The sequence below is a fragment of the Oncorhynchus tshawytscha genome, linkage group LG11 (assembly GCF_018296145.1).
Source record: "Oncorhynchus tshawytscha isolate Ot180627B linkage group LG11, Otsh_v2.0, whole genome shotgun sequence".
Classification (NCBI taxonomy): Eukaryota; Metazoa; Chordata; class Actinopteri; order Salmoniformes; family Salmonidae; genus Oncorhynchus; species Oncorhynchus tshawytscha.
Window position 1 is genome coordinate 16,784,577 of NC_056439.1, and position 25,588 is coordinate 16,810,164.

A 25,588-nucleotide genomic window follows, 5' to 3' on the forward strand; every position below is an offset into this window, starting at 1 on the left:
AATCGAGGCCCATGAAAAGGGGAGACTATGACTAACATCTAGCCAAGAGGAGGAAATGATTGTCCTAAAAAGAACCTACCAGTGGCACGGACTCACCCAATGATAAAGACAGTGAATATGCATTCATCGACGCTCTTTGCTATAGTGCCAATATAATAGGCTCTTTTGGAATTTGAGATTTTTGTTAGTTTAACTAAAGACAAACAGGTTAGAGATGTGTTTTTGTCTCCTCTCGTTTGTGCTTTTTCCCGCAATTTAATTTTGAAATATTGTGATAGGTTTAGGATTGTAGATACTTTACACGGACAGCTGTAAATGAACAATCAGCTATTTGATATTTGCTACACGCGCTGCCCAAATTGCGCGTTTCCCGAGTTTAGGTTAAGTGCTGCGCTGGGATTTAAAGCAATTGATCCTCTGTGGCTAAATCATGCACACTGGTCTGGTCTTTTGAATGATTTCATTTATTTTTGTTTAGACAGCAGTAAGTATATCATTATGACAAGTTCAATTCAATTTACTTTAGGGGAAGCTCAACTTGGATGCGCAGCCATTAGATGCGCCGCCAAACAAATAGATGCTGTTGTCTATTTATATATGTTACATATCAGCTTATACCACTGACTAGCCTAGCCTACTGCTATTAGCCAATAGCTGCAGGATCCTATAGCCTAATTTGATACTGACATGATCATACCTTTATTTTGAAAAATAAATAAAGCAAGCTTGTACATGCAATTAACTTTTTTAATGTAGCTTACAATAAATACTATGTCTATCTCTGCATACTGTCTTTTGTCGGGGACATGCAATGCAGTTTATGTGACCCGGTTTTAAAGATGCATGCAATGATCCAAAGGAATAGAAGGGGGGCACCCATGCTTCATTTAAAAAAAGAGAGAGAGAGAGAGAGAGAGAGAGAGAAAGAAAGAGAAACCCTGTATTGGCGCGGCAAAGGCTTAACTTGGGCTCCAAACTGAGAGGTTCAGGAGACGAGGAGGTACGCAATGTTCCCGAGGCAGGAGGTGCAGGTATGTCCACACTCTAACGTTATGATGTTTAAGGTGTTTTATGCTAAGGATTTCAAAAGGTGCAACGTAACATGAATGGAGGAGACTGCTCTTCATGTGAACATCAGTGATGGTAGCATTTTGTTTAGTTAGGGTGATATATGCATGAGTGGGCCACTTTTTGGTCAGTGGCTGTGTACACAATAAAAATAAGTCTACCCCTACTCAATGTATGTTTATTTCAATTAATTAAGGTCTTATCTACATTGTGATGATGAAGCATGTTGATAATGTATTATTCAGTGGATGCTAATACCCCTAAAAGAACATCAGACCCCTACTTTTGCTAAAGCGTGGCTTTAAGTTTTAGTGGGACATTTAAGTAGATGAAGTGGGACACTATTTACTCATTAGAAATACATTACTGTCCCACTTCACCTGGCACTTGTTAGGAAATCACAAATAAGACTTTGTAGAGGCATATAGATAACACACTCTCTGTTTTATTTATGTTTTATTTTGTCAATGATCTTCTATTAGACCCTCTCATCAATGCTATTGGGAAATTGATTTGGGGACATTCCAAGCTCTTGGTGAAAATCTATCTAAAGGAGCTCGCTCAGCTTTTAATTGATCCTGAATCACCTCTATCATTCCCTAAATGCTGTCCCCTTTCATAAATTAAGGCTCTTTTCTAGCCTACATTTCTTACATGTCATTGTTCTTCCTTTCTTTCCTTTACCACCCGTGTTATTTCCCTTTAATTCCTTTCACTGTCATCCCATGATGTTTATGTGCTATATAGCGTCTAGACTTGATTTTGAGATGTTATGAACAACTACAACAACATATTTCAATGTACTTTAGAATATCGAATGAAGGAAATTATATTTCAATTGATTAAAGGTTTATGTTGTGCATTTTTATAGCTGAAAAGTTCCCTGTCAGTAATTTCCTTCATTAGATATGGGACAGTACTATAAATCAGATTTTCATAAAATATTCAAGCTGTTTACATTAATGTTTATTATATTTCAAAACGCTATCAATAACTATTCATTTTAACACTGAAATGCTAGATTGTTAAATTATAATTGACAGAATGACAGCCTTGTCGTTCTAGTGTAAGGTTTCATAGTACAGCGATTTTTCATAATTTTTAACGGGTCACCCCACCTAAGAAACCTGACCATAAATGATGGGTGTGTCCATCAATGATGTGATGTCACACTAACCAACACAGAATACATGCAGTAGCAACCCCAAAATAACATCTGTTGTGATTGGTTTGCAAAATGACCATAGTACAGTACTCTCAAACACAAATGTCCCACTACACCTGATGTCCCACTAATGCGGACTTCACCCTATATTAATAATATGGCATTTCATTCACAAATGTCTGAAACATTTGAATCAATGAAAAACTGTGAAATAGCCTATTATACCTAAAACGTTTGTAAGTTATTGTCAATTTGAATGTCCGTTAGACTTTGAAAATCTCAATAGGTTATATACAGTACCAGTCAAAGGTTTGGACACACCTACTCATTCCAGGGTTTTTCGATATTTTGACTATTTTCTACATTGTTGAATAATAGTGAAGACATCAAAAGTATGAAATAACACATATGGAATTATGTAGTAGCCAAAAAAGTGTTAAATAAATCAAAATATATTTTATATTTGAGATTCTTCAAAGTAGCCAACGTTTTCCTTGATGGCAGCTTTGCACACTCTTGGCATTCTCTCAACCAGTTTCATGAGGTAGTCACCTGGAAAACATTTAAATTAACAGGTGTGCCTTGTTAAAAGTGAATTTGTGGAATTTCTTATTTCATAATGCGTTTGAGCCAATCAGTTGTGCTGTGACAAGGTGTGTGTGTGTGGGGGGGGGGTATACAGAAGATAGCCCTATTTTATAAAAGACCAAGTCCATATTATGGCAACAACAGCTCAAATAAGCAAATATAAATGACAATCCATCATTACTTTAAGACATGAAGGTCAGCCAATGTGGAAAATTTCAAGAACTTTGAAAGTTTCTTCAAGTGCAGTTGCAAAAACAAGCGCTATGATGAAACTGGCTCTCACCGTGACCGCCACAGGAAAGGAAGACCCAGAGTAACCTCTGATGTAAACTCAGAAATTGCAGCCCAAATAAATGCTTCACAGAGTTGAAATAACAGACACATCTCAACATCAACTGTTCAGAGGAGACTGTGTGAATCAGGCCTTCATGGTCGCATTGCTGCAAAGAAACCACTACTAAAGGATACCAATAAGAAGAAGAGACTTGCTTGTGCCAAGAAACACGAGGAATGGACATTAGACTGGTGTAAATCTGTCCTTTGGTCTGATGAGTCCAAATTTGAGATTTTTGGTTCCAACCGCCGTGTCTTTGTGAGACGTAGAGTAGGTGAATGGATGATCTCTGCGTGTGTGGTTCCCACCGTGATACATGGAGGAAGGGATGTGATGGTGTGGGGGTGCTTTGCTGGTGACACTGCTGGTGACACTGTCAGTGATTTATTTAGAATTCAAGGCACAGTTAACCAGCATGGCTACCACAGCATTCTGCAGCAATACGCCATCCCATCTGGTTTGCACTTAGTGGGACTATCATTTGTTATTCAACAGGACAATGACACAACACACACCCAGGCTGTGTAAGGGCTATTTGACCAAGAAGGAGAGTGATGGAGTCAGATGACCTGGCCTCCACAATCACCCGACCTCAACCCAATTGAGATGGTTTGGGATGAGTTGGACCACAGAGTGAAGGAAAAGCAGCCAACAAGCGCTCTGCATATGTGGGAACTCCTTCAAGACTGTTGGAAATGCATTCCAGGTGAAGCTGGTTGAGAGAATGCCAAGAGTGTGCAGTGCTGTCATCAAGGCAAAGGGTGGCTAGTTTGAAGAATCTCAAATCTAAAATATATTTTGTGGCTCCCGAGTGACGCAGCGGTCTAAGGCACAGCATCTCAGTGCTAGAGGCGTCACTACAGACCCTGGTTTGATCCCAGGCTGTATCACAACCGGGTGTGATCAGGAGTTCAAAAGGGTGGCGCACAATTGGCCCAGTGTCGTTCGGGTTAGGGGATGGTTTGGCCGTGGTAGGCCGTCATTGTAAAATAAGAATTTGTTCTTAACTGACTTGCCTAGTGAAATAAAGGTAAAAAAATGTGTTTAACACTTTTTTGGTTGCTACATGATTCCATGTGTGTTATTCCATAGTTTTTATGTCTTCACTATTATTCTACAATGTAGAAAATAGTAAAAAGTAAAGAAAAACCCTTGAATGAGTAGGTGTGTCCAAACTTTTGACTGGTGCTGTACATAGGCCTCAAGGTTTAGTAAATTATATGAGATCTGATTCATAATTTCAATGAGTCATTTTAGCAGCATTTTAAGCATAAATATATGTAGCTCAGTGTGGGTAAATTACTGCAAACTCAACAGGCAAATTAGCGCTGAGTGCTGTCCAATGACTAGGTGCTGAAACCAGCCATGCAAACCAACCATCAGACCAATCAACTTTTAATCAGCCTCCGGCAAGCTGTTTTTGCAGTACATGTTATCAGAGGCATTCAATGTCATTATATACACTTATAAATTACTGTAGACTAGGCTATTATTATTTTGATTATTCATGATTGAATGTCAAGTTCGCTTCTGCATTATAGCTCTCCCACTGGGAACACACTGATTTTTCCACTTTATTTCAATTAAATTACATAGAACCAACGTGAAATAGTCGTTGAATTTACGTCTGTGTCCAGTGGGATATTTTCCTTTTGTTAATTGAGAAGTTATGTAGCGTTTCAAAGGGTATAAAGAGTTGCCAAAGATAGATTGGCAACGGACAGCTGTTTATCATCACTTGTTTCTAAAGAAAACTTATATTAATATACGTATCTCATCTGCAGAAAAGACATCAGTGAAAGAGGTATGGTAAGGAGATGATGGATCTTCGATTAAACTTGGACCCACAGCTCTTCCCAATGGCAAAGAGGACATGATTCTATCACCAAGACCGTTCACACCATGTGGAATATGATGTACTTGAATGCCATTAGGTTTTTGTATTTCCCTATTTTACTGTATGACGCATTCGTCTCCCCCAGTAACATATTTGAGAGGTCAGTGGTTCCTAAAGCTGGTTCGTCCCGCTTGGTGGCCAGAATGGATGGGGACATTATAATTGGTGCCCTGTTCTCGGTCCACCACCAACCGTCAACAGAGCAGGTAGCGGAGAGGAAATGCGGTGAGGTTCGGGAACAGTATGGAATCCAACGAGTAGAAGCAATGTTCCACACCTTGGACCGAATCAACTCCAACCCAAATCTTCTACCCAACATCACTCTGGGGTGCGAGATCAGGGACTCCTGCTGGCACTCCTCAGTGGCTCTGGAGCAGAGTATTGAGTTCATTAGAGACTCTCTCATCTCGATCCGGGATGATGACAACAAGGATGGTACCTCCAGACAGTGGTGCATTGAAGGGATGCCTGCGAGTCAGCCACCCGCCACCAAGAGACCCATAGCAGGAGTTATCGGACCTGGGTCAAGCTCAGTGGCTATTCAAGTTCAGAACCTCCTGCAGCTGTTCAATATCCCCCAGATAGCATATTCTGCAACCAGCATAGATCTGAGTGACAAAACTCTCTTCAAGTATTTCCTTAGGGTTGTGCCCTCTGATACTCTCCAAGCCAGAGCCATCCTGGACATTGTGAAACGCTATAACTGGACATATGTCTCAGCAGTCCATACAGAGGGTAAGTCACTGTCTGTAGACCTACTGTATGTTTTTTTGTTTACAAAAGTAATTGCATGTTGCATGTTTGCCATCAATATCTATTCAAACACAATTTGATTAAGTTGTGTTGGGGATTTAAATAATTGGCAGAGCTGCGGATACTCTCATGTCAGATATGTGTTATTGTACAATTGATTAAGTTCAGGAAGAATCCTTGAAAAGGTACAACCCACTGGGCACACACTGGTGTAATCAACGCTGTTTCCACGTCATTTCAATTAAATTACATTGAACAAACGTGAAACAGACGTTGAAGCCTCTGTAGGAAGAAGCCATTTTTTCATGGTCAAATTCTATGCTTGCTCCTAGCACTTTAAAGTTCATTAACCCTGGTCTAGCTTAATTGGGTGTGGAGAGAAGTGTCAGACCAGTGAAGAGAGGGCAATGTTTGGATTCAGCTGTTGGTTAGGGAGGACGGAATATTCTATCTCAGTGGCGATTTTAGCATGTAGATCGTGGTGGAGCAAAAAAAATAATAATGTGGAATGCCTGCATGCCAGCAAAGCCACTACACAACACTAAACAATACATTCATTGCACTATAACGGTGACAAACGGTGCCCACAAACTGTTAGGGCCTACATAAAGCTGTCCCAACAGCAGAGTCCCAACAGCAGTCCTAACACCTTACCACTGCTACATCTGGCTATCAGCGGAGTCTTGTCTAGAAGCGAAACAGTTCATTCAGCCTCATTTACTGCCTTTTAAAATAAAATAGCCGATATGGCTGACTTGCGTCAACAAATGTGGTTTCTACTGACAATTGGTCCTTCGTGGGTAAATTTTGTCATCAAACTTTGTCATCAAAGTCTGGCATTCTCTGGATTTATGGTGCTTTCAAGACAACTGGGAACTCTAAGAAAAAAAAGGTTGAATCATGGTGACGTCATTGTTCTTCAGGTCATAGCTCTAGAAAGAGGCCCAAGTTCTGAATTTACAATTCCGATTGGATGAAAGTTCAAAACATATTTTCCCAGTCGTAGCTCGTTTTCCCCGAGTTCCCAGTTGTCTTGAACTCACTAATGTCAGATTTTGTAGTTCCGAGTTAACAGTTGTTTTGAATTTTCGGCACAAATCATGCTTCATTGACAGCATGGCCAATGTTGAATGTTTATAAAATATAACCTAGGAAAAGAGACCCTTAATCTTAGACTTGGGACCACACAGCCACTCCACTGAATAGCAGGCTAAGGTTTGATTTGCTTGCAGTTAGCCACACTGGTTCCTTCCAAACCACTCATTGTTGAATTTGCGATTTCCAACTTGTGTAATGTTTATGTCCAATGGTCGATGAGCACCGGTACGTTTTATCTATAATTTCTCTTCATTATTTCTCTTCATATGACAAGGATTAAAAGGATTTGCTAGTAGATTGTTGACTTGATTCATGATGATGACTGCTAGATAAGATTTTGAAAGTATGATGTTGACATAGCTACTGTAGAAGCTACTGTAGATATGTGATTTGACGTAATTTTATCTGTGGCCAATGACCTTGAGCCTTTTGGATGGACACTTCTAATGTAACTCTATGGCAGCACCAGAGAGGCTAGAATGTTTTAGCTCTACCCTTAGACTTGGCAGTGACGTAGTGTCCCCACGAGTGACAGAACACTTAGCCAATCTGCTGGCTTGCTCCACCACCACAGAAAGCACTGAACTAGGCTGAAACACCTGCATTTTGGAGCTGCCTTACTCAAGAAAACAAAAAAGAGACCATGTTTGTATGCGGCTTTATTAACTCAATGATATATACATTTTACATTGTTTGCAAACTGATATGTGACAAAATAACAGGAAAAATAACAGGAAAGCCCCCCCAAAATATTATTATAACTTTTGTTGCTAAAAATGTGGGGCTCGAAGCCCCACCTACCCTGAATGACGGGTCGTCACTGGTCTATTTATAGTTTGAGGTTGGCACATGATTATGACAGGCCTGGATCTTTGGGTTCTATTTTTCCAGTCAGCAATGGTCAGTTATACCAGTTCATGTCCATGAACCCAACTGTTCATTTGCATTTCACAAAAGCTATATCAAATGACTTTACAAGCCTCAATCAGATGGGCGTACAGCTGGACACATGAGTTTTTTGTATGATCCGTTTGAGTGGATGCCGTAATATTGAAAGCAACAGTTTGTTATTTTCCATTATAATTCAGTTTTACATCGTTGAAGCAGATCAAATAGCAATCATGACTACAGTCTTAGAAAGAAAAGTGGTATCTATAACCTAAAAGGGTTCGTCGGCTGTCCCCGTACGAGAACCCTTTGATGAACCCAAAAGGGTTCTACCTGGAACCAAAAAGGTTTGTCAAGGGGTTCTCCAATGGGGACGGCTGAAGAGCACTTTTGGAACCCTTTTTTCTAAGAGTGTACTTCATCTCCCACATAAAGGTACTACAATAGAAGCTTTTACATGACGGCAGCCCTTACAATGATTTGTGTTGATGTTCCCAAAGATATCATTTTGTTTTGTTGGTTTATCATGGCAATAGCATACTTACAACTTGCTCCTGACCTCTGTTTCGAAATGAATGTGTGCAACATACTACCACAACTCACTAGTCACTGCCTCAACTCCACAAAATTCTTGAGTTACATGAATTGAATCTTTGAAGGATTTCGTGAACCAAGTCTTTCAGAAATGTCTGTCCTACTAAATCTTACTTGGGAGGTGATGGCAGGTAATCCACCAGGTAATCCACCAGGTAATCCACCAGGTAATCCACCAGGTATCCAGCTGTCAGAAAGTATCCTGGTGAGACGACTGTTGTTAAATGACTGCATTTAAGAGGTTAGATATATATATGCTGTCCTTATCCACAAACTCTTTGCAACATGATGTAATTGAGTCAAGATGAATAATTTTTCAGATTAATTCACTTCAATGTTATAAACTACCGGAAATAAGAAATATATATATTTTTCATGTTTTCCACCTTTTGAGTATTGAACAACTACAGCATATGAGACTGAGAAAACAAGACAATTCTCGGCTTTAGTAGCTACAGTTCGGTTCTGCAGTACAGAAATAAGATCCAGACAGTAGGATAGACTATTATACAATAATTAAGATTCCATGCCCCGATGATGAGATGTCTGAATGATATAAGGTTTATAGCTGCCTGCCTGCTGTGCATAGTCACCGGTTGTGTCCTATGGTATCATATTCCCTCCCTGTATAGTGCACTACTTTTGAACAGAGCCCTATAGGTCCCGGTCAAATGTAGTGCACTATAAAGGGAATAGGGTGCCATTTGCGATGTAACCTTTGATCTACCTGCAGTGAGGGACTCAGAGGACTCAGGCAGAGAGTTGTTGGTGAACTCATTAAAACCCAATTACATTTCTGTTCTGTTGCACCTTCGTTATTTTACCAGACCGATGAGTAGAATGATATGTGTTTTTATTAAATAAACAAGTGATATGAGTTACAGTGACATGACACGGCAAACAGACTGAAAGTTTGAAATGCCGTCACTAGTTATAGGTTACAGTGCTGTTGTGTTTGGCTTGTTGGCAGTACTTACAGGTGAAGTTATAGTACAAAATGTCTTAAATTTCTTCAGAATGTAGAATATTGTATTGACCTTTTAAATAATATTGTGTTCAAATATATAGTTACCTTTAAAGACCATGATATAGTGTTTTTTGTTGTTGTTTGTTAATGCTGTTTATTTTCCCAGGTAATTACGGAGAAAGTGGCATGGAAGCTTTTAAGGAGCTGGCCTCTCAGGAGGGGCTGTGTATCGCCCATTCAGACAAGATCTACAGCAATGCTGGGGAGAAGCACTTTGACAGGCTGCTGAGGAAGCTGAGAGAGCGCCTGCCCAAGGCCCGGGTGGTCGTCTGCTTCTGCGAGGGCATGACGGTCCGTGGACTGCTCATGGCTATGAGACGACTTGGGGTGGCAGGGGAGTTCCTTCTCATCGGGAGGTAAAGTTAGATCATTTTATATGTTCATAATCAGTCTTAGCAATGGGTCAAAGGGAGATATCAAACTGGTGCCTTGTGTATCAAGCATCTCAAAATAAGAGTGTTGATTTAGGATCAGTTTAGATCACAATTAATAAGATTACATGGACAGGGGACCTGATCCAAGATCAGCACTCCTACTCTAAAATGCACGATTCATTAGGCCCCAGATCAGATCAAGCTGAACATAGAATGGCAGATTTGCTGTTCTTACCTTACTCCATTTTGTGGAGTGATTGACCTCATTATTATCATATAGTATAAGGAAATTATTGCCATGACCATTGAGGGTTATCCTAAGCATTGAGGTGCTGTTTCTCCCTTTGATATATCATACCAAGGCCCCCGATGTTTACTCAGTTTATACTTGAACACAATAATAATCATTATTCTAGCAGTAGTGGAGGTCCTTCTGAAAACAGAAAGAAGCTTTTTAATCACACTCATTCTCATGAATAATGCATGGTTAGACAGCTCTCTATCTATTTCTACCACTCTCTATCTTTCTCTTTCTCCTCTGTCAGATCAACAGGCAAACTGGGGAGGCTTGGGTAATATGGGACAGCTCTTCTCTCCCCCCCTGTCAGATCACAGACTCAGTGGGAGACTAGGGTAATATGGGACAGCACCTCCAGCACAGAGCTCAGTGGTGAGGACGACTGAGCATCAAAGCACAGATCAGCTTGTAGACATCCCCTCACTGTAGTAAGACTGTAGCTATGCAGTGATGGAGCTAGCTAGCATGAAGACCTAGTCTTAGTGAAGCTCCAGCAGCAGCCACAACTGTCCCGAATTAGCCTGGTCTTTTTTCAATTGTAGGTTTTTATTGTTTCCTTTCACACAATAACAATACAGTTGGACCATGCAGGCTAACCATGGATTACAGTTTGGACAATTCCTCCTCAAGAGACAGAAACATATTGTATATATAAACAAAGTAAGTGATGTAACACTGTTATATGATGATAGTGAAGATACAGTGTGAAACACCGACGATAAAACACAAATCTATAAAACTTTAAACTCTCTGCAGTTGAGTTATGCAGCTTGTGACGTCTTCGCGGGTGATAAATAGGACACGGGATTGGTGCGGCTGTTTCTTTCTGGGTCAAGGAGACTAGCGACTGGAAAAAAAGGACTGTTTTGTAGAGCAGTGCGGTAAGTGAACGCAGCCAGCCCATTGCGTTGGGTCCATCTATGATAGAGGAGGCTGGGGAGGGCCATCCATCTATCCTGGGCTGTGTGGAGGATGAGAGGAAAGGCTTGTTTGCAGCGTGGACCTCATTCATCCAGTATGTATCCACTTAATGTTGCAGATGCTTTTACCCAGCATATAGTACAGTAGTTTGTCAAATACAATGTTACGTATAGTACAGTCTAGTGCACACATGTTTTGCATCCTATATGTGTATGTGATTCCTGTAAGAAACAAGATGCCTTTTCTAAATAGCAGAGGTCTTTATTGTTAAATGCTGACATTACATTTGCCATTGTCTTTGATTTGGGTATATAAGCTACAGGCTTCCTTCTATGTAAAGGTTAGACAATGCAACAATTATACCCAGTATCCCACATGGAGGTGGTATGGCCTGGTTGAGTGTTTTTTTGTTCATACCATGGTTTGAATGATGACTTCAATGTGCTGACGTCAGAGCAGCAGGTTCTTGGAGCGTAGTGTGTGTGTAGCGCTGTGAAACAGATGGCTAGATATTGGTGATGTTGCCATGCTGGAGGAGGGAGGAGGGCATTCATTAGTCAATTGTTTATTTTTGTGTGCTACACAAAAATATAATATGATTAGCATACTCTCCTGGCAAGTGGCAAGGTGTGTATTCCTCTGTATTGTGTTACTGATGAAATGTTCTGTCCCCTATAGTGATGGCTGGGCAAACAGAGATGGGGTGGTGGAGGGTTATGAGCAGGAGGCTGTGCATGCTCATTACTCCTCCCTAAGCTGTGAAATGAGTACACGCAACACAGATAATATATTTGTCACCTTTATTTCTGATATTCTCTGGTTGAGAAGAAGCTTTCCTGGAAAAAGAATCTCATAGGTTACACAGACTTTGTCTTCCTGACCATTGTTCATGGCCCCTGCCACTTGGCAACCAGTTTACTTGAATCAGAAGGTAGAAGTAGTAGCACCTTCTGCTCAGACTTCCTTTCACTTTCTCTTGCATTTTTTGTCGCGCCACACCTTATGCTTTTGTTGTGACTCTTGAAGATGCAGTCTTGCCATCTCCCTGAGGCTGTCCAACTTGTCTGGCATCTATATGATGTAGACAAGCAAATGAAAATGCAACCATTTTGTCCCTACCAGAGACATCTAAAAACTTTCTCAACATCTGTTTCAGGGGACCATTGAATTGCTCTACAAGACCACCCATTTTGGGGTGGTAAGGAGTAGTCCTAACGTTAATGTTACTACGTTTCTCCCCACAGTGATGGCTGGGCAGACAGAGATGAGGTGGTCGAGGGCTATGAACAGGAGGCTGTGGGCGGTATCACTGTGAAGCTGCATTCGGAGGAGGTCACGTCCTTCGATGACTATTTCCTGAAGCTCCGCCTCAACACCAACACCAGGAACCCATGGTTCCCTGAGTTCTGGCAGCACAGGTTCCAGTGCCGCATCCCAGGGCACCCACTGGAGAACATGAACTACAGGAAAAACTGCTCAGGTAGATATGGGGAGGAAATGATATGATAGAGAATGATAATGGTTTCTTCAGAAGGGTTGCTGACTTGCAATGTGAACTAGCATATGATATACTTTATGTTGTCTCAACTATAATTACATTTGATTTTTAGATGTTTACATGGTATTTTTGTCTCAAATGGCTAGAAGTTTCGTGAAACTGGAGCAAATAAATGGTCTCTGTGCATCTAGCCATACAATAATGTTTTGTTTTTGTTTTATTTGATTTCTAAAACATTCTCCTGGCCAACCAAAGATGATCTAGGTAAATTGAATTTAAAAGGCACATTGGATCTCCAAAAAAAAGTGAATAATCAGATGAATTGATTAGCTAAAGTTGTATTGATCACTTGAAACAATGCTCAAAAAGCATGTCTTCAAAAAACGTTTTTTTTCCCCACCTTGCACTTTTCTATTCCTTTTGAACTATATGCAGTACCAGTCAAACGTTTGGACACACCTACCTCATTCGAGTTTGCCTTTATTTGTACTATTTTCTACATTGTAGAATAATAGTGAAGACATCAAAACTATGAAATAACACATATGGAATCATGTCTTCAGTATTCTTCTACAATGTAGAAAATAGTATAAATAAAGAAAAACCCTTGAATTAGTAGGTGTGTCCAAACTTTTGACTGCTACTGTGCGTTTTCAAACTTAATTTACAAGTTGGTTACCATTGTTTAGCAAATCCAGTGATGAATTCTATAGAAATTGCTGATGTTTTCAAAAAATATATTTTGATTCAAGTGAAAGGTAAATATAAACAATGCATGTAACAGTATATATATATATATATATATATATATATGTTTTTTAATATTTAGCATGAATTTACGTTTCTATTTTACATCTCCTTTTCAAAGACTAGTTTTATCTTTTTTAATGTATATCCACCTCCTCACTAATAAATCAAGCACTAAGTTTCTCTTACGTTCTGCACTATTTATAACAAGGATATTGATCATTTGTGATAATCAGAGATAGAGTCATAGTCTGCTGTTCTGTCGTTCCTTTGTATAGAGCTCCAAAATGGTGAGTGTGTATTTTTCTGAACGAACTCTTAAAGCACATCACTCTGGCAATATACATAGAGGTCGACTGATATAGTGTATCATCAATAGAAAACTCAATGATTTGTTTGATGGGAAGTCATTAACCTTTATGGTTAAGATGGTTTTTCCTAACCTGCATAGATACCAAACCAGAGGCATATCAACCCTGAAATTCAACGCTATCAATGTATATCTGTTGACCCCTACTATATAAAGCTATTGGGGGGATTTTATGCATTGCAGTGAGAGCACAACAACTGGTTTCCCTCACATGCTGTGTATTCTCACATCCTCCTGGTTTTGAGATTGCCTGTATAAAACATAAGCCCAATAACATTTGAAAGCATTAGATGAGATGCGAACTGGCTGGTCTGCCTTGTAGAACTTCAAGCTGCATGTTCCTATATGGACCTTGGCCCAATACGTTAAGACACCATGGGGTTAGAATGGACACCACCCAAAGGACATCCAGCCAACTTGATGGAGCTGTGGGAAGCATTGGAGTCAACATGGGCCAGCATCCCTGTGGAACGCTTTCAACACCTTGTAGAGTCCATGCCCCGAAGAATTGAGGCTGTTCTGAGGGCAAAAGCAGGTGCAACTCAATATTAGGAAGGTGTTCTTAATGTTTTGTACACTCAGTGTATAACTCTCACTCTTCATACCACTATCCACAACCCTATCCAATCGATTGTTGGTGTGTTTGTTTGTACTTGTAACATTCAGTAAGTTGATATATAACCATTTTTAAAAACAAGCCTGGCTACAAACAAACACATCTGAAAACTGAGCAATCATTGTGCCCGAACCGTTTGATTCACAAATTGATATGAGTCAAATTGTTGATTCTTTCTGTACCGGATACTATTATTAAAGGGCAACTCCACCACTTTTCAACCTCATGTTCATTATCTCCAGCACCAAAACCAGTGTCGACATGTGTGAAAACTGCGCATTTCTACATTTTGTAGAAGAAAAAAAACAGAACATTAAGAAGTTCTACACGATGCCATAAGCAAAAGTTCAAACAAACTACGAGATTCGCGGTGACGTGGGGAGCAAGAACATACCCTCCCTCTGGCTAGAAACCTGCTGCAGCTTTTGATAATCACACTTTTTCTTACTTTTAATCCTACCATGTGATATCACAGATACGCATTTTTCAGGGCCTTTCTTCTTATCTTTTTAACCGCAGATCATAGAAACTCGCTGTTTTCACCGATTACGTAGACACTGGTTCGGTGCTGGAGATAATGAATATCAGGTTGAAAAGTGGTGGAGTTGCCCTTTAATATTGTGATTAGTATAAGACTGAGATCAGCTACAGTATGTGCTGTTTATATTGCTTCCAGCTTGCTTCACGCTTGTTAATCGATAGGGTGTCCCTGGACCCAGTTCTATATTGTTCTCTTCAAATTCTAGGTAAATCATCAAAGTGTTACTCTACTGTCTCTATCTTTTAACATACTGCACAATGTGTCAAACCGTTTTATTCACAAGACCTGTATTTCTGGCAAACGGGGACGCAACTGGATCGAGGGAGGAAGGAATAAATGAGAATAATAGATTTTCTTCCTCTGTCAATTAATGATAATATTACCACAGTATTTATACCTAATTGAATTGCGAGTTGCGAATACAAAATGGTTGGTGGCTCCATGGTAACAAGCATTTCTTTGATGCCATAACATAATGATGCCTGCCCTTTGATGCTCCCAGACACAGAACAGAACAGCACAGTGTGTCCTTCTGCTGCACAAAACCCAAGAAGAATAATAAGCATGTGTCTTTGGACACCCTATCATTCCTTGGTAATATTTCAGTCGATATTACACTGCAAAAGATGTTTGACAATAGAAAAATTGTTTATTTCATATTCAGCTATGACTATCTATTTCACTTTGCATTGCATTACATTGTATATTCCTTGTATAATGCTTACAGAACTGAAACATGAAGTACTTTTAAAAAAATTACTTTGAGGAAACAATGCATCCCTAATCTTCCTTCCTTTGTTTTAACTGTATTCCACAGGTTACGAAAGTCTAGAGGACAACTATGTCCAGGACAGTAAGATGGGATTCGTCATCAATGCTATCTACGCCATGGCTCAGGGTCTCCATGACATGCACAGCCACCTCTGCCCCGGCCATGTGGGACTATGCAAAGCCATGGACCCCATCGATGGAAGCCAGCTGTTAGAGTTCCTCATGAGGACCTCCTTCACTGGGGTGTCTGGAGAAGATGTGTGGTTTGATGAAAATGGGGACACACCTGGCAGGTAGGTGTAGCCCAGGTGATGCAGAGTCAGGGTCTCATGATGAGATAGCCCTGCCAACGAGACATAAAACCAGTGTCACCCTCAGCCCAAGAGGGAATTTCCTCTTAAGGTTAAGACGATGGTTTCCTGAGCGAGATGACTGCGGTGTGAATCCGACAAGTACAGCATCTACTCTTAGTACTCAACAAAAATCCCCTGACAGTGACAATACTGTTTCCAAATGATTAGGATGACGTGCCCCGAAGACAACCAATCCTCCTGAAACATAACCAATATCAATATCTATGTATACCAAAATCCCCTGGCCATGATCAATCAATATAATTTAATCTGTTGCTTTCTCTTTCACTATGAAAATAAGTCTCTGTACACTTGAATCAAATACAAGTTTCAGAGCAACTTTCCCTCCACTCTTAGGTATGAAATAATGAACCTACAGTATGTGGAGCCTGGTGCGTTCGACTACATCAATGTGGGTTCTTGGCACGAGGGTCAGCTCAGCATTGATGACTACATGATGCAGATAAACCGCAGTGACATGGTCCTCTCCGTCTGCAGCGAGCCCTGCTCCAAGGGAGAGATCAAGGTAGGTGTCAACAGTCCAGCTGGTCTGATGCTACTGAACGTAATTATTTATTTACCCATTGACTTTCATTAACACTAGGACGCCCACGGGCGCTTGATTTTCTCATTAAAATAAATCTGCATGCCATTGCGAAAGCAATCTCCTCCTCCGTCCCTTTCCATAACTCGTGTTAGCCCAACTTACACATTAGCAATCTGCAAAACCTTCCATTTTGCAGATCTGTAAGGTGTAAGCAATATGGTGGACACCCCACCACTACCCTGGTTATACTTATTCAGATGCTGCATATCTGGGTTAAGGCCAAGGGGAAGGAGTAGGGACTAGGGAGAGAACTGTGACTGGCTGTATGGGTAAATTGAGTGAGTTGAGAGACTCCAACAGTGCAATCTCATCCTGTCTATGTGTTTGAACGAAACAGGTGATCAGGAAGGGAGAGGTGAGCTGTTGCTGGATCTGTACAGCCTGTAAAGACAACGAGATTGTTCAGGATGAGTTTACTTGTACGGCTTGCGACCTGGGCTGGTGGCCGGACCCTGAACTGGAAGGTATAGTACGGTGCCCTTCCCTTCCCTCTTTCATACCTACAGAATTGTGCATGAATGGGTCCAAAACAGTACCATCGAGTTGTTGGGTTATTTAGGAGTGTATGGTGTTTGCTTTTAGCTTTTTTGTGTCTTTGTAGAGGTGCCTACATAAACATATACACAAAGCTAATGAAGGATAAAAGAGAGTGCATTCGGGAAAGTATTCAGACCCCTTTACTTTTTCCACATTTTATTATGTAACAGCTCAGGTGCATATTGTTTCCATTGATCATCCTTGAGATGTTTCTACAACTTGATTGGAGTCCACCTGTGGTAAATTCAATTGATTGGACATGATTTGGAAACCATCCCATGCTTGACAGTGTATGTCAGAGCAAAAACCAAGCCATGAGGTTGAAGGAATTGTCCGTAGAGCTCTGAGACAGGATTATGTCGAGGCACACATCTGGGAAAGGGTACCAAAACATTTCTGCAGCATTAAAAGGTCCCCAAGAACAGAGTGGCATCCATAATTCTTAAATGGATTAAGTTTGGAACCACCAAGACTCTTCTTAGAGGTGGCCGCCCAGCCAAACTGAGCAATCAAGGGAGAAGAGCCTTGGTCAGGGAGGTGACCAAGAACCCGGTGGTCACTGACATAGCTCCAGAAATCCTCTGAGGTGATGGGAGAACCTTCCAGAAGAACAACCATCTATAAGGGCACAAGGCGAGACCCAGATGCAGACACAGGAGGCAGATGGTTGAGCGTTGATATTTATTAAACAATCCAAAAGGGGTAGGCAAGAGAATGGACAGGCAAAAGGTCAAAACCAGTTCAGATTCCAGGAGGTACAGAGGTGCAGGCAGGCTTGAGGTCAGGGCAGGCAGAATGGTCGGGCAGGCTTGAGGTCAGGGCAGGCAAAATGGTCAGGCAGGCTTGAGGTCAGGGCAGGCAGAATGGTCAGGCAGGCTTGAGGTCAGGGCAGGCAGAATGGTCAGGCAGGCTCTAGGTCAGGTCAGGCAGAATGGTCAGGCAGGCTCGAGGTCAGGGCAGGCAGAATGGTCAGGCAGGCTTGAGGTCAGGGCAGCCAGAATGGTCAGGCAGGCTTGAGGTCAGAGCAGGCAGAATGGTCAGGCAGGCTCGAGGTCAGGTCAGGCAGAATGGTCAGGCAGGCTCTAGGTCAGGGCAGGCAGAATGGTCAGGCAGGCTTGAGGTCAGGGCAGGCAGAATGGTCAGGCAGGCATGAGGTCAGGGCAGGCAGAATGGTCAGGCAGGCTTGAGGTCAGGGCAGGCAGAATAGTCAGGCAGGCTCGAGGTCAGGGCAGGCAGAATAGTCAGGCAGGCTCGAGGTCAGGGCAGGCAGAATGGTCAGGCAGGCTTGAGGACAGGGCAGGCAGAATGGTCAGGCAGGCTCGAGGTCAGGGCAGGCAGAATGGTCAGGCAGGCTCGAGGTCCAGAAAACAGGCAAGGGTCAAAAACCGGGAGGACAAGCAAAAGAGAATAGAAGCAGGAGTACAGGAAAACCGCTGGTTGACTTGAAAAACATGCCAGATGAACTGGCACAGAGAGACAGGAAATACGGGGATATATACAGTCATGGCCAAAGGTTTTGAGAATGACACAAATATTAATTTTCACAAAGTTTGCTGCTTCAGTGTTTTTAGATATTTTTGTCAGATGTTACTATGGAATACTGAAGTATAATTACAAGCATTTCATAAGAGTCAAAGGCTTTTATTGACAATTACATGAAGTTGATGCAATGAGTCAATATTTACAGTGTTGACTCTTCTTTTTCAAGACCTCTGCAATCCGCCCTGGCATACTGTCAATTAACTTCTGGGCCACATCCTGACTGATGGCAGCCCATTCTTGCATAATCCATGCTTGGAGTTTGTCAGAATCTGTGGGTTTTTGTTTGTCCACCCTCCTCTTGAGGATTGACCACAAGTTCTCAATGGGATTAAGGTCTGGGGAGTTTCCTGGCCATGTACCCAAAATATCAATGTTTTGTTTCCCGAACCAATTAGTTATCACTTTTGCCTTATGGCAAGGTGCTCCATCATGCTGGAAAAGGCATTGTTCGTCACCAAACTGTTCCTGGATGGTTGGGAGAAGTTGCACTCGGAGGATGTGTTGGTACCATTCTTTATTCATGGCTGTGTTCTTAGGCAAACTTGTGAGTGAGCCCACTCCCTTGGCTGAGAAGCAACCCCACACATGAATGTGTCTCAGGATGCTTTACTTTTGGCATGACACAGGACTGATGGTAGCGCTCACCTTGTCTTCTCCGGACAAGCTTTTTTCCGGATGCCCCAAACAAACGGAAAGGGGATTCATCAGAGAAAATTACTTTACCCCAGTCCTCAGCTGTCCTATCCCTGTACTTTTTGCAGAATATCAGTCTGTCCCTGATGTTTTCCTGGAGAGAAGTGGCTTCTTTGCTGCCCTTCTTGACATCAGACCATCCTCCAAAAGTCTTCGCCTCACTGTGCGTGCAGATGCACTCACACCTGCCTGCTGCCATTCCTGAGCAAGCTCTGTATTGGTGGTGCCCCGATCCCGCAGTTGAATCAACTTTAGGAGACGGTCCTGGCGCTTGCTGGACTTGAAGTGCCCTGAAACCTTCTTCACAACAATTGAACCCCTCTCCTTGAAGTTCTTGATGATCCGATAAATGCTTGATTTAGGTGCAATCTTACTGACAGCAACCCTTTTTGTGCAAAGCAATGATGATGGCACGTGTTTCCTTGCAGGTAACCATGTTTGACAGAGGAAGAACAATGATTCCAAGCACCACCCTCCTTTTGAAGACTCCAGTCTGTTATTCGAACTCAATCAGCATGACAGAATGATCTCCAGCCTTGTCCTTGTCAACACTCATCCTGTGTTTACGAGAGAATCACTGACATGAGGTCAGCTGGTCCTTTTGTGGCAGGGCTGAAATGCAGTGGAAATGTTTTTGGGAGATTCAGTTCATTTGAATGGCAAAGAGGGACTTTGCAATTCATCTGATCACTCTTCATAACATTTTGGAGTATATGAAAATTGCCATCATACAAACTGAGGCATCAGACTTTGTGAAAATTAATATTTTAATATCAAAACTTTTGGCCACGACTGTACACCAGGGATAATAAGTGACACCTGGAGGGGTTGGAGACAATCACAAGACAGGTGAAACAGATCAGGGTGTGACACAATCTCTGGAGCACTTCACCAATCAGGCCGTTATGGTGGAGTGGCCAGACGGAAGCCACTCCTCAGTAAAAGGCACATGACAGCCCGCTTGGAGTCTGCCAAAAGGCACCTAAAAGACTCTCAGACCATGAGAAACAAGATTCTCTGGTCTTGATAAAACCAAGATTGAACTCTTTGACCTGAATGCCAAGTCTGGAGGACACCTGGCACCATCCCTATGGTGAAGCATGGTGGTGGCAGCAACATCCTGTGGGGATGTTTTTCAGCGGCAGGGACTGGGAGACTAGTCAGGATCGAGGGAAAGATGAACTGAGCATAGTACCGAGAGATCCTTGATGAAAATCTGCTCCAAAGTCCTCAGGACCTCAGACTGGGTTGAAGATTCACCTTCCAGCAAGACAACGACTCTAATTTGACCTGAATGCCAAGTGTCACGTCTGGGGGACACCTGGCACCATCACTATGGTGAAGCATGGTGGTGGCAGCAACATGCTGTGGGGATGTTTTTCAGCGTCAGGGACTGGGAGACTAGTCAGGATCGAGGGAAAGATGAACTGAGCATAGTACCGAGAGATCCTTGATGAAAATCTGCTCCAAAGTCCTCAGGACCTCAGACTGGGTTGAAGATTCTTCCAACAAGACAACGACTCTAAGCACACAGACAAGACAATCCAGGAATGGCTTCTGAATGTCCTTGAGTGGCAAAGCCAGAGCACGGACTTGAACCTGATCGAACATCTCTGGACAGACCTGAAAAAATATGTGCAGCGACACTCCCCATCCAACCTGACAGAGCTTAAGGATCTTCAGAGAAGAATGGGATTGGCCTCCCGATTGGTGCAGCGGTCTTAAGGCACTGTTTAATCCATTTTAGAATAAGGCTGTAACATAACAAAATGTGGAAAAAGTCAAGGGGTCTGAATACTTTCCGAATGCACTATGTGGCTAAGGAGAGGAGTGAATCTCAAATTGTATTGTTGATTCTTGATGTATACCTGGTTAATATACATCAGAGGATTTTTAACCATATGCTATCTTATAATATTACATCCATGTATATTATTACATGACATTACAGTAGGCCCAAAGTATATTGTCAATTTAAAGTCAATATTTACATTTACTTCCTTGCTCATGTGATGCACTCAACCTTTCTGTTCAGCTGTATAATATCAAAGGGATACTTCGGGATTTTGGCAATAAGGCCATGTATCTGCTTTGCCAGAATCAGATGAACTTGTGGATAACATTTTTATATCTCTGCGTGCAGTTTGAAGGAAGTTGCTAACTAGCGCTTGCACAATTGCTAACTAGCATTAGCACAATGACTGGAAGTCTATGGGCATCTGACTGGAAGTCCATGGGTATCTGGTCATTGTGCTAACGCTAGCTGGAAATTGCGTTAGCCATAGATAGCAACTTCCTTCAAACTGCACGCAGAGACATAAAAATGCTATCCACGTGTTCATCTCACTCTGGAGAAATTGCCAAAATTCTGAAGTATCCCTTTAAATATCCCTTTAATAAGAGCTCAGAGCAGATACAGTGGGGCAAAAAGTATTTAATCAGCCACCAATTGTGCAATTTCTCCCACTTAAAAAGATGAGAGAGGCCTGTAATTGTCATCATAGGTACGCTTCAACTATGACAGACAAAATTCGAAAACAAAATCCAGAAAATCACATTGTAGGATTTTTAATGAATTTATTTGAATTTATTTGCAAATTATTATGCAATTTTATTTGCAAATTTATTTGCAAATTATGGTGGAAAAGAACTATTTGGTCACAAGGTTTGCACACACTGTTGCTGGTATTTTGGCCCATTCCTCCATGCAGATCTCCTCTAGAGCAGTGATGTTTTTGGGGCTGTTGCTGGGCAACACGGACTTTCAACTCCCTCCAAAGATTTTTTATGGGGTTGAGATCTGGAGACTGGCTAGGCCACTCCAGGACCTTGAAATGCTTCTTACGAAGCCACTCCTTTGTTGCCCGGGCGGTGTGTTTGGGATCATTGTCATGCTGAAAGACCCAGCCATGTTTCTTCTTCAATGCCCTTGCTGATGGAAGGAGGTTTTCACCCAAAATCTCACGATACATGGCCCCATTCATTCTTTCCTTTACACGGATCAGACATCCTGGTCCCTTTGCAGAAAAACAGCCCCAAAGCATGATGTTTCCACCCCCATGCTTCACAGTAGGTATGGTGTTCTTTGGATGCAACTCAGCATCCTTTGTCCTCCAAACACGACGAGTTGAGTTTTTACCAAAAAGTTATATTTTGGTTTCATCTGACCATATGACATTCTCCCAATCTTCTTCTGGATCATCCAAATGCTCTCTAGCAAACTTCAGACGGGCCTGGACATGTACTGGCTTAAGCAGGGGGACACGTCTGGCACTGCAGGATTTGAGTCCCTGGCGGCGTAGTGTGTTACTGATGGTAGGCTTTGTTACTTTGGTCCCAGCTCTCTGCAGGTCATTCACTAGGTCCCCCCGTGTGGTTCTGGGATTTTTGCTCACCGTTCTTGTGATCATTTTAACCCCATGGGGTGAGATCTTCTCGTGGAGCCCCAGATCAAGGGAGATTATCAGTGGTCTTGTATGTCTTCCATTTCCTAATAATTACTCCCACAGTTGATTTCTTCAAACCAAGCTGCTTACCTATTGCAGATTCAGTCTTCCCAGCCTGGTGCAGGTCTACAATTTTGTTTCTGGTGTCCTTTGACAGCTCTTTGGTATTGGCCATTGTGGAGTTTAGAGTGTGACTGTTTGAGGTTGTGGACAGGTGTCTTTTGTACTGATAACAAGTTCAAACAGGTGCCATTAATACAGGTAACGAGTGGAGGACAGAGGAGCCTCTTAAAGAAGACGTTACAGGTCTGTGAGAGCCAGAAATCTTGCTTGTTTGTAGGTGACCAAATAGTTTCTTTTCCACCATAATTTGCAAATAAATTCATAAAAAATCCTACAATGGGATTTTCTGGATTTTTTTCCTAATTTTGTCTGTCATAGTTGAAGTGTACCTATGATGAAAATTACAGGCCTCTCTCATCTTTTTAAGTGGAAGAACATGCACAATTGGTGGCTGACTAAATACTTTTTTGCCCCACTGTATCTTATTCACAGGGGAGACACTATTCCCACAGGGGTATTACAGTCTGATTTTGAAGTTCAGTTCCTCAAAGCCTTTGCAGCACAACACTTAATTTGTGCTCAGCAGAGTTTATTCATCCATGATTGTTGGTAACAGCACTATTTCACCCATCTGGCCTATACTGCTTTCCTATTTTCAAAGGTGCACCCTATGACACCAGAGAACCATTAATCATATTCAACATGTATCAGACAGCACTACCTTTCTTATTGCTATGGCTTTCAAGCTCTTCAAAGATAAGATGCACTCCTTTAAATTAAATGTCTACCTTTCACCTTTATTTAACTAGGCAAGTCAGTTAAGAACACATTCTTATTTTCCATGAAGGCCTAGGCAAGGGGGAACGACAGGACTGCAGCAGGAGTCAGTACATCACTGCAGCATAACACTGGGTTAACTGCCTGTTCAGGGGCAGAACAACAGATGTGTACCTTGTCAGCTCAGGGATTTGAACTTGCAACCTTTCGGCTGCTAGTCCACCACTCTAACCACTAGTCTACCCTGCCACCCCAAATACATTAGGCATGAAACAATGATATTAACCAAAAATATTTGTCATCAACTTTGTGAAAGTGAACATTTTGTTTTGATAGCAATTATTTTACCAACCATAACACAAACTACTTAATGACCTTGTGTGATTATTTCCTTTTTGCTGTTTGACGTTAAAGGAATACTTCATGATTTTGGCATTGAGGCTCTTTATCTACTTCCCCGGACTCATTTTTATGTCTCCGGGTCCAGTATGAAGGAAGTTAGAAGTAGTTTTGCGAGCCAATTCTATCTAGCATTACCACAATGACTGTAAGTCTACAGGAATCGGGTATCTGCTCGCATGCTAGTAGATACCCATAGACTTCCAGTAATAGTGCTAACGCTAGTTAGCATTGCCTTACGAAACTACTTCTAACTTCCTTCATACTGGACACAGCGACATAAAACCGTTATCCACAAGTCCATCTGACTCTGGGGAAAAGGATAAAGGGCATCATTTCCAAAACCCTGAATTATCTCTTTCATATAAAATGGGTCAGTGAAATATTTGCCATTAGTTAGCTGTGTCATTGGATGAATACTGTGGTGATGTTGGATGCTTGGACCAGTGTTATGCTGCAGTGATTTACTGACTCCTGCTGCAGTCCTGTCGTTCCCCCTCGCCTCCAATGGCTACGCTTTGTACTACAGCTTGCCTCTCCCTCCCCATGGCTAGCTGTGCTGTGCACTGGCCCTCCCTAAGTAGAGAAGGGGTTTATTTATAGTTGAGCTGAAAACCTACTTTAATACTTGGTGTGTTTTCCAACTGGAGGCAGCGATTACACAGGCTCTCAGATGGTTGATTTGGAGAAAGAAAAATGCTATAGGCTACCCATATTTAATTAATATTCAACTGTGCAGAATGAACATTTTTTATCCACTATAAGTTTATTTCATCCTTTGTGATTTTGGGTAGTTTTGTCAATTTGGAATTAAGAAGTGTCAAGTCAGACATACACTGTCTGGGACCTAGGTTAAATCAATCAATCAATCCATCCATCAATCGGTTAGCCTATTGCATACAGTAAGAGCATTTGTGCTTTGTTTCAAGTGAAATATCTTCAGAGAAAGGTCTCACGCTTATTCTCTTTATCTGTGTCTTCTTCCCAGGTTGCGAGCCCATCACCTTGCGGTACCTGGAGTGGGGGAACCCAGAGTCCATCGTCCAGGTGGTGTTTGCCTGCCTGGGCATCATGGTCACCTCCTTTGTCACCTTCATCTTCGTCCTCTACCGGGACACGCCTGTGGTCAAGTCCTCCAGCCGCGAGCTCTGCTACATCATCCTGGCCGGGATCTTCCTGGGCTACATCTGCCCCTTCACTCTGATCGCCAGGCCCACCGTGGCCTCCTGCTACCTGCAGCGCCTCCTGGTGGGCCTCTCAGCCACCATGTGCTACTCAGCGTTAGTCACCAAGACCAACCGCATCGCACGCATCCTGGCTGGCAGCAAGAAGAAGATCTGTACCAGGAAGCCGCGGTTTATGAGCGCCTGGGCCCAGGTGATTATATAGACTTATTTAGATTTCTCTTTGTTCTTGTTTTCATTTGTTGGTTTTGACATTGGGGCGGCAGAGTAGCCTAGTGGTTAGAGCGTTGGACTAGTCTAGTGGTTAGAGCATCGGACTAGTAACCGGAAGGTTGCAAGTTCAAACCCCCGAGCAGACAAGGTACAAACCTGTTGTTCTACCCCTGAACAGGCAGTTAACCCACTGTTCCTAGGCTGTCATTGAAAATAAGAATTTGTT

The 25,588-nt window shown here is 42.0% G+C and overlaps 1 protein-coding gene across 3 annotated transcripts in view; it reads left to right on the plus strand.

Moving 5' to 3' along the window:
* Positions 1-943: 943 nt before the first annotated feature.
* grm1b (glutamate receptor, metabotropic 1b) overlaps positions 944-25,588 on the plus strand; it is a 28,448-nt gene continuing 3,803 nt past the window's right edge. For 2 of the 3 annotated variants that reach the window (XM_024436877.1, XM_024436879.2), the window contains exons 1-9: positions 944-1,031; positions 4,940-5,787; positions 9,519-9,768; positions 12,250-12,485; positions 13,529-13,540; positions 15,595-15,841; positions 16,259-16,427; positions 16,846-16,972; positions 24,954-25,342. In XM_024436877.1, the coding sequence (XP_024292645.1) occupies positions 5,058-5,787; positions 9,519-9,768; positions 12,250-12,485; positions 13,529-13,540; positions 15,595-15,841; positions 16,259-16,427; positions 16,846-16,972; positions 24,954-25,342 (2,160 nt within the window). In that variant the 5' untranslated portion in view covers positions 944-1,031; positions 4,940-5,057. The remainder of the gene's footprint in view (positions 1,032-4,939; positions 5,788-9,518; positions 9,769-12,249; positions 12,486-13,528; positions 13,541-15,594; positions 15,842-16,258; positions 16,428-16,845; positions 16,973-24,953; positions 25,343-25,588) is intronic. The other variant, XM_024436878.1, reaches the window with a different exon arrangement.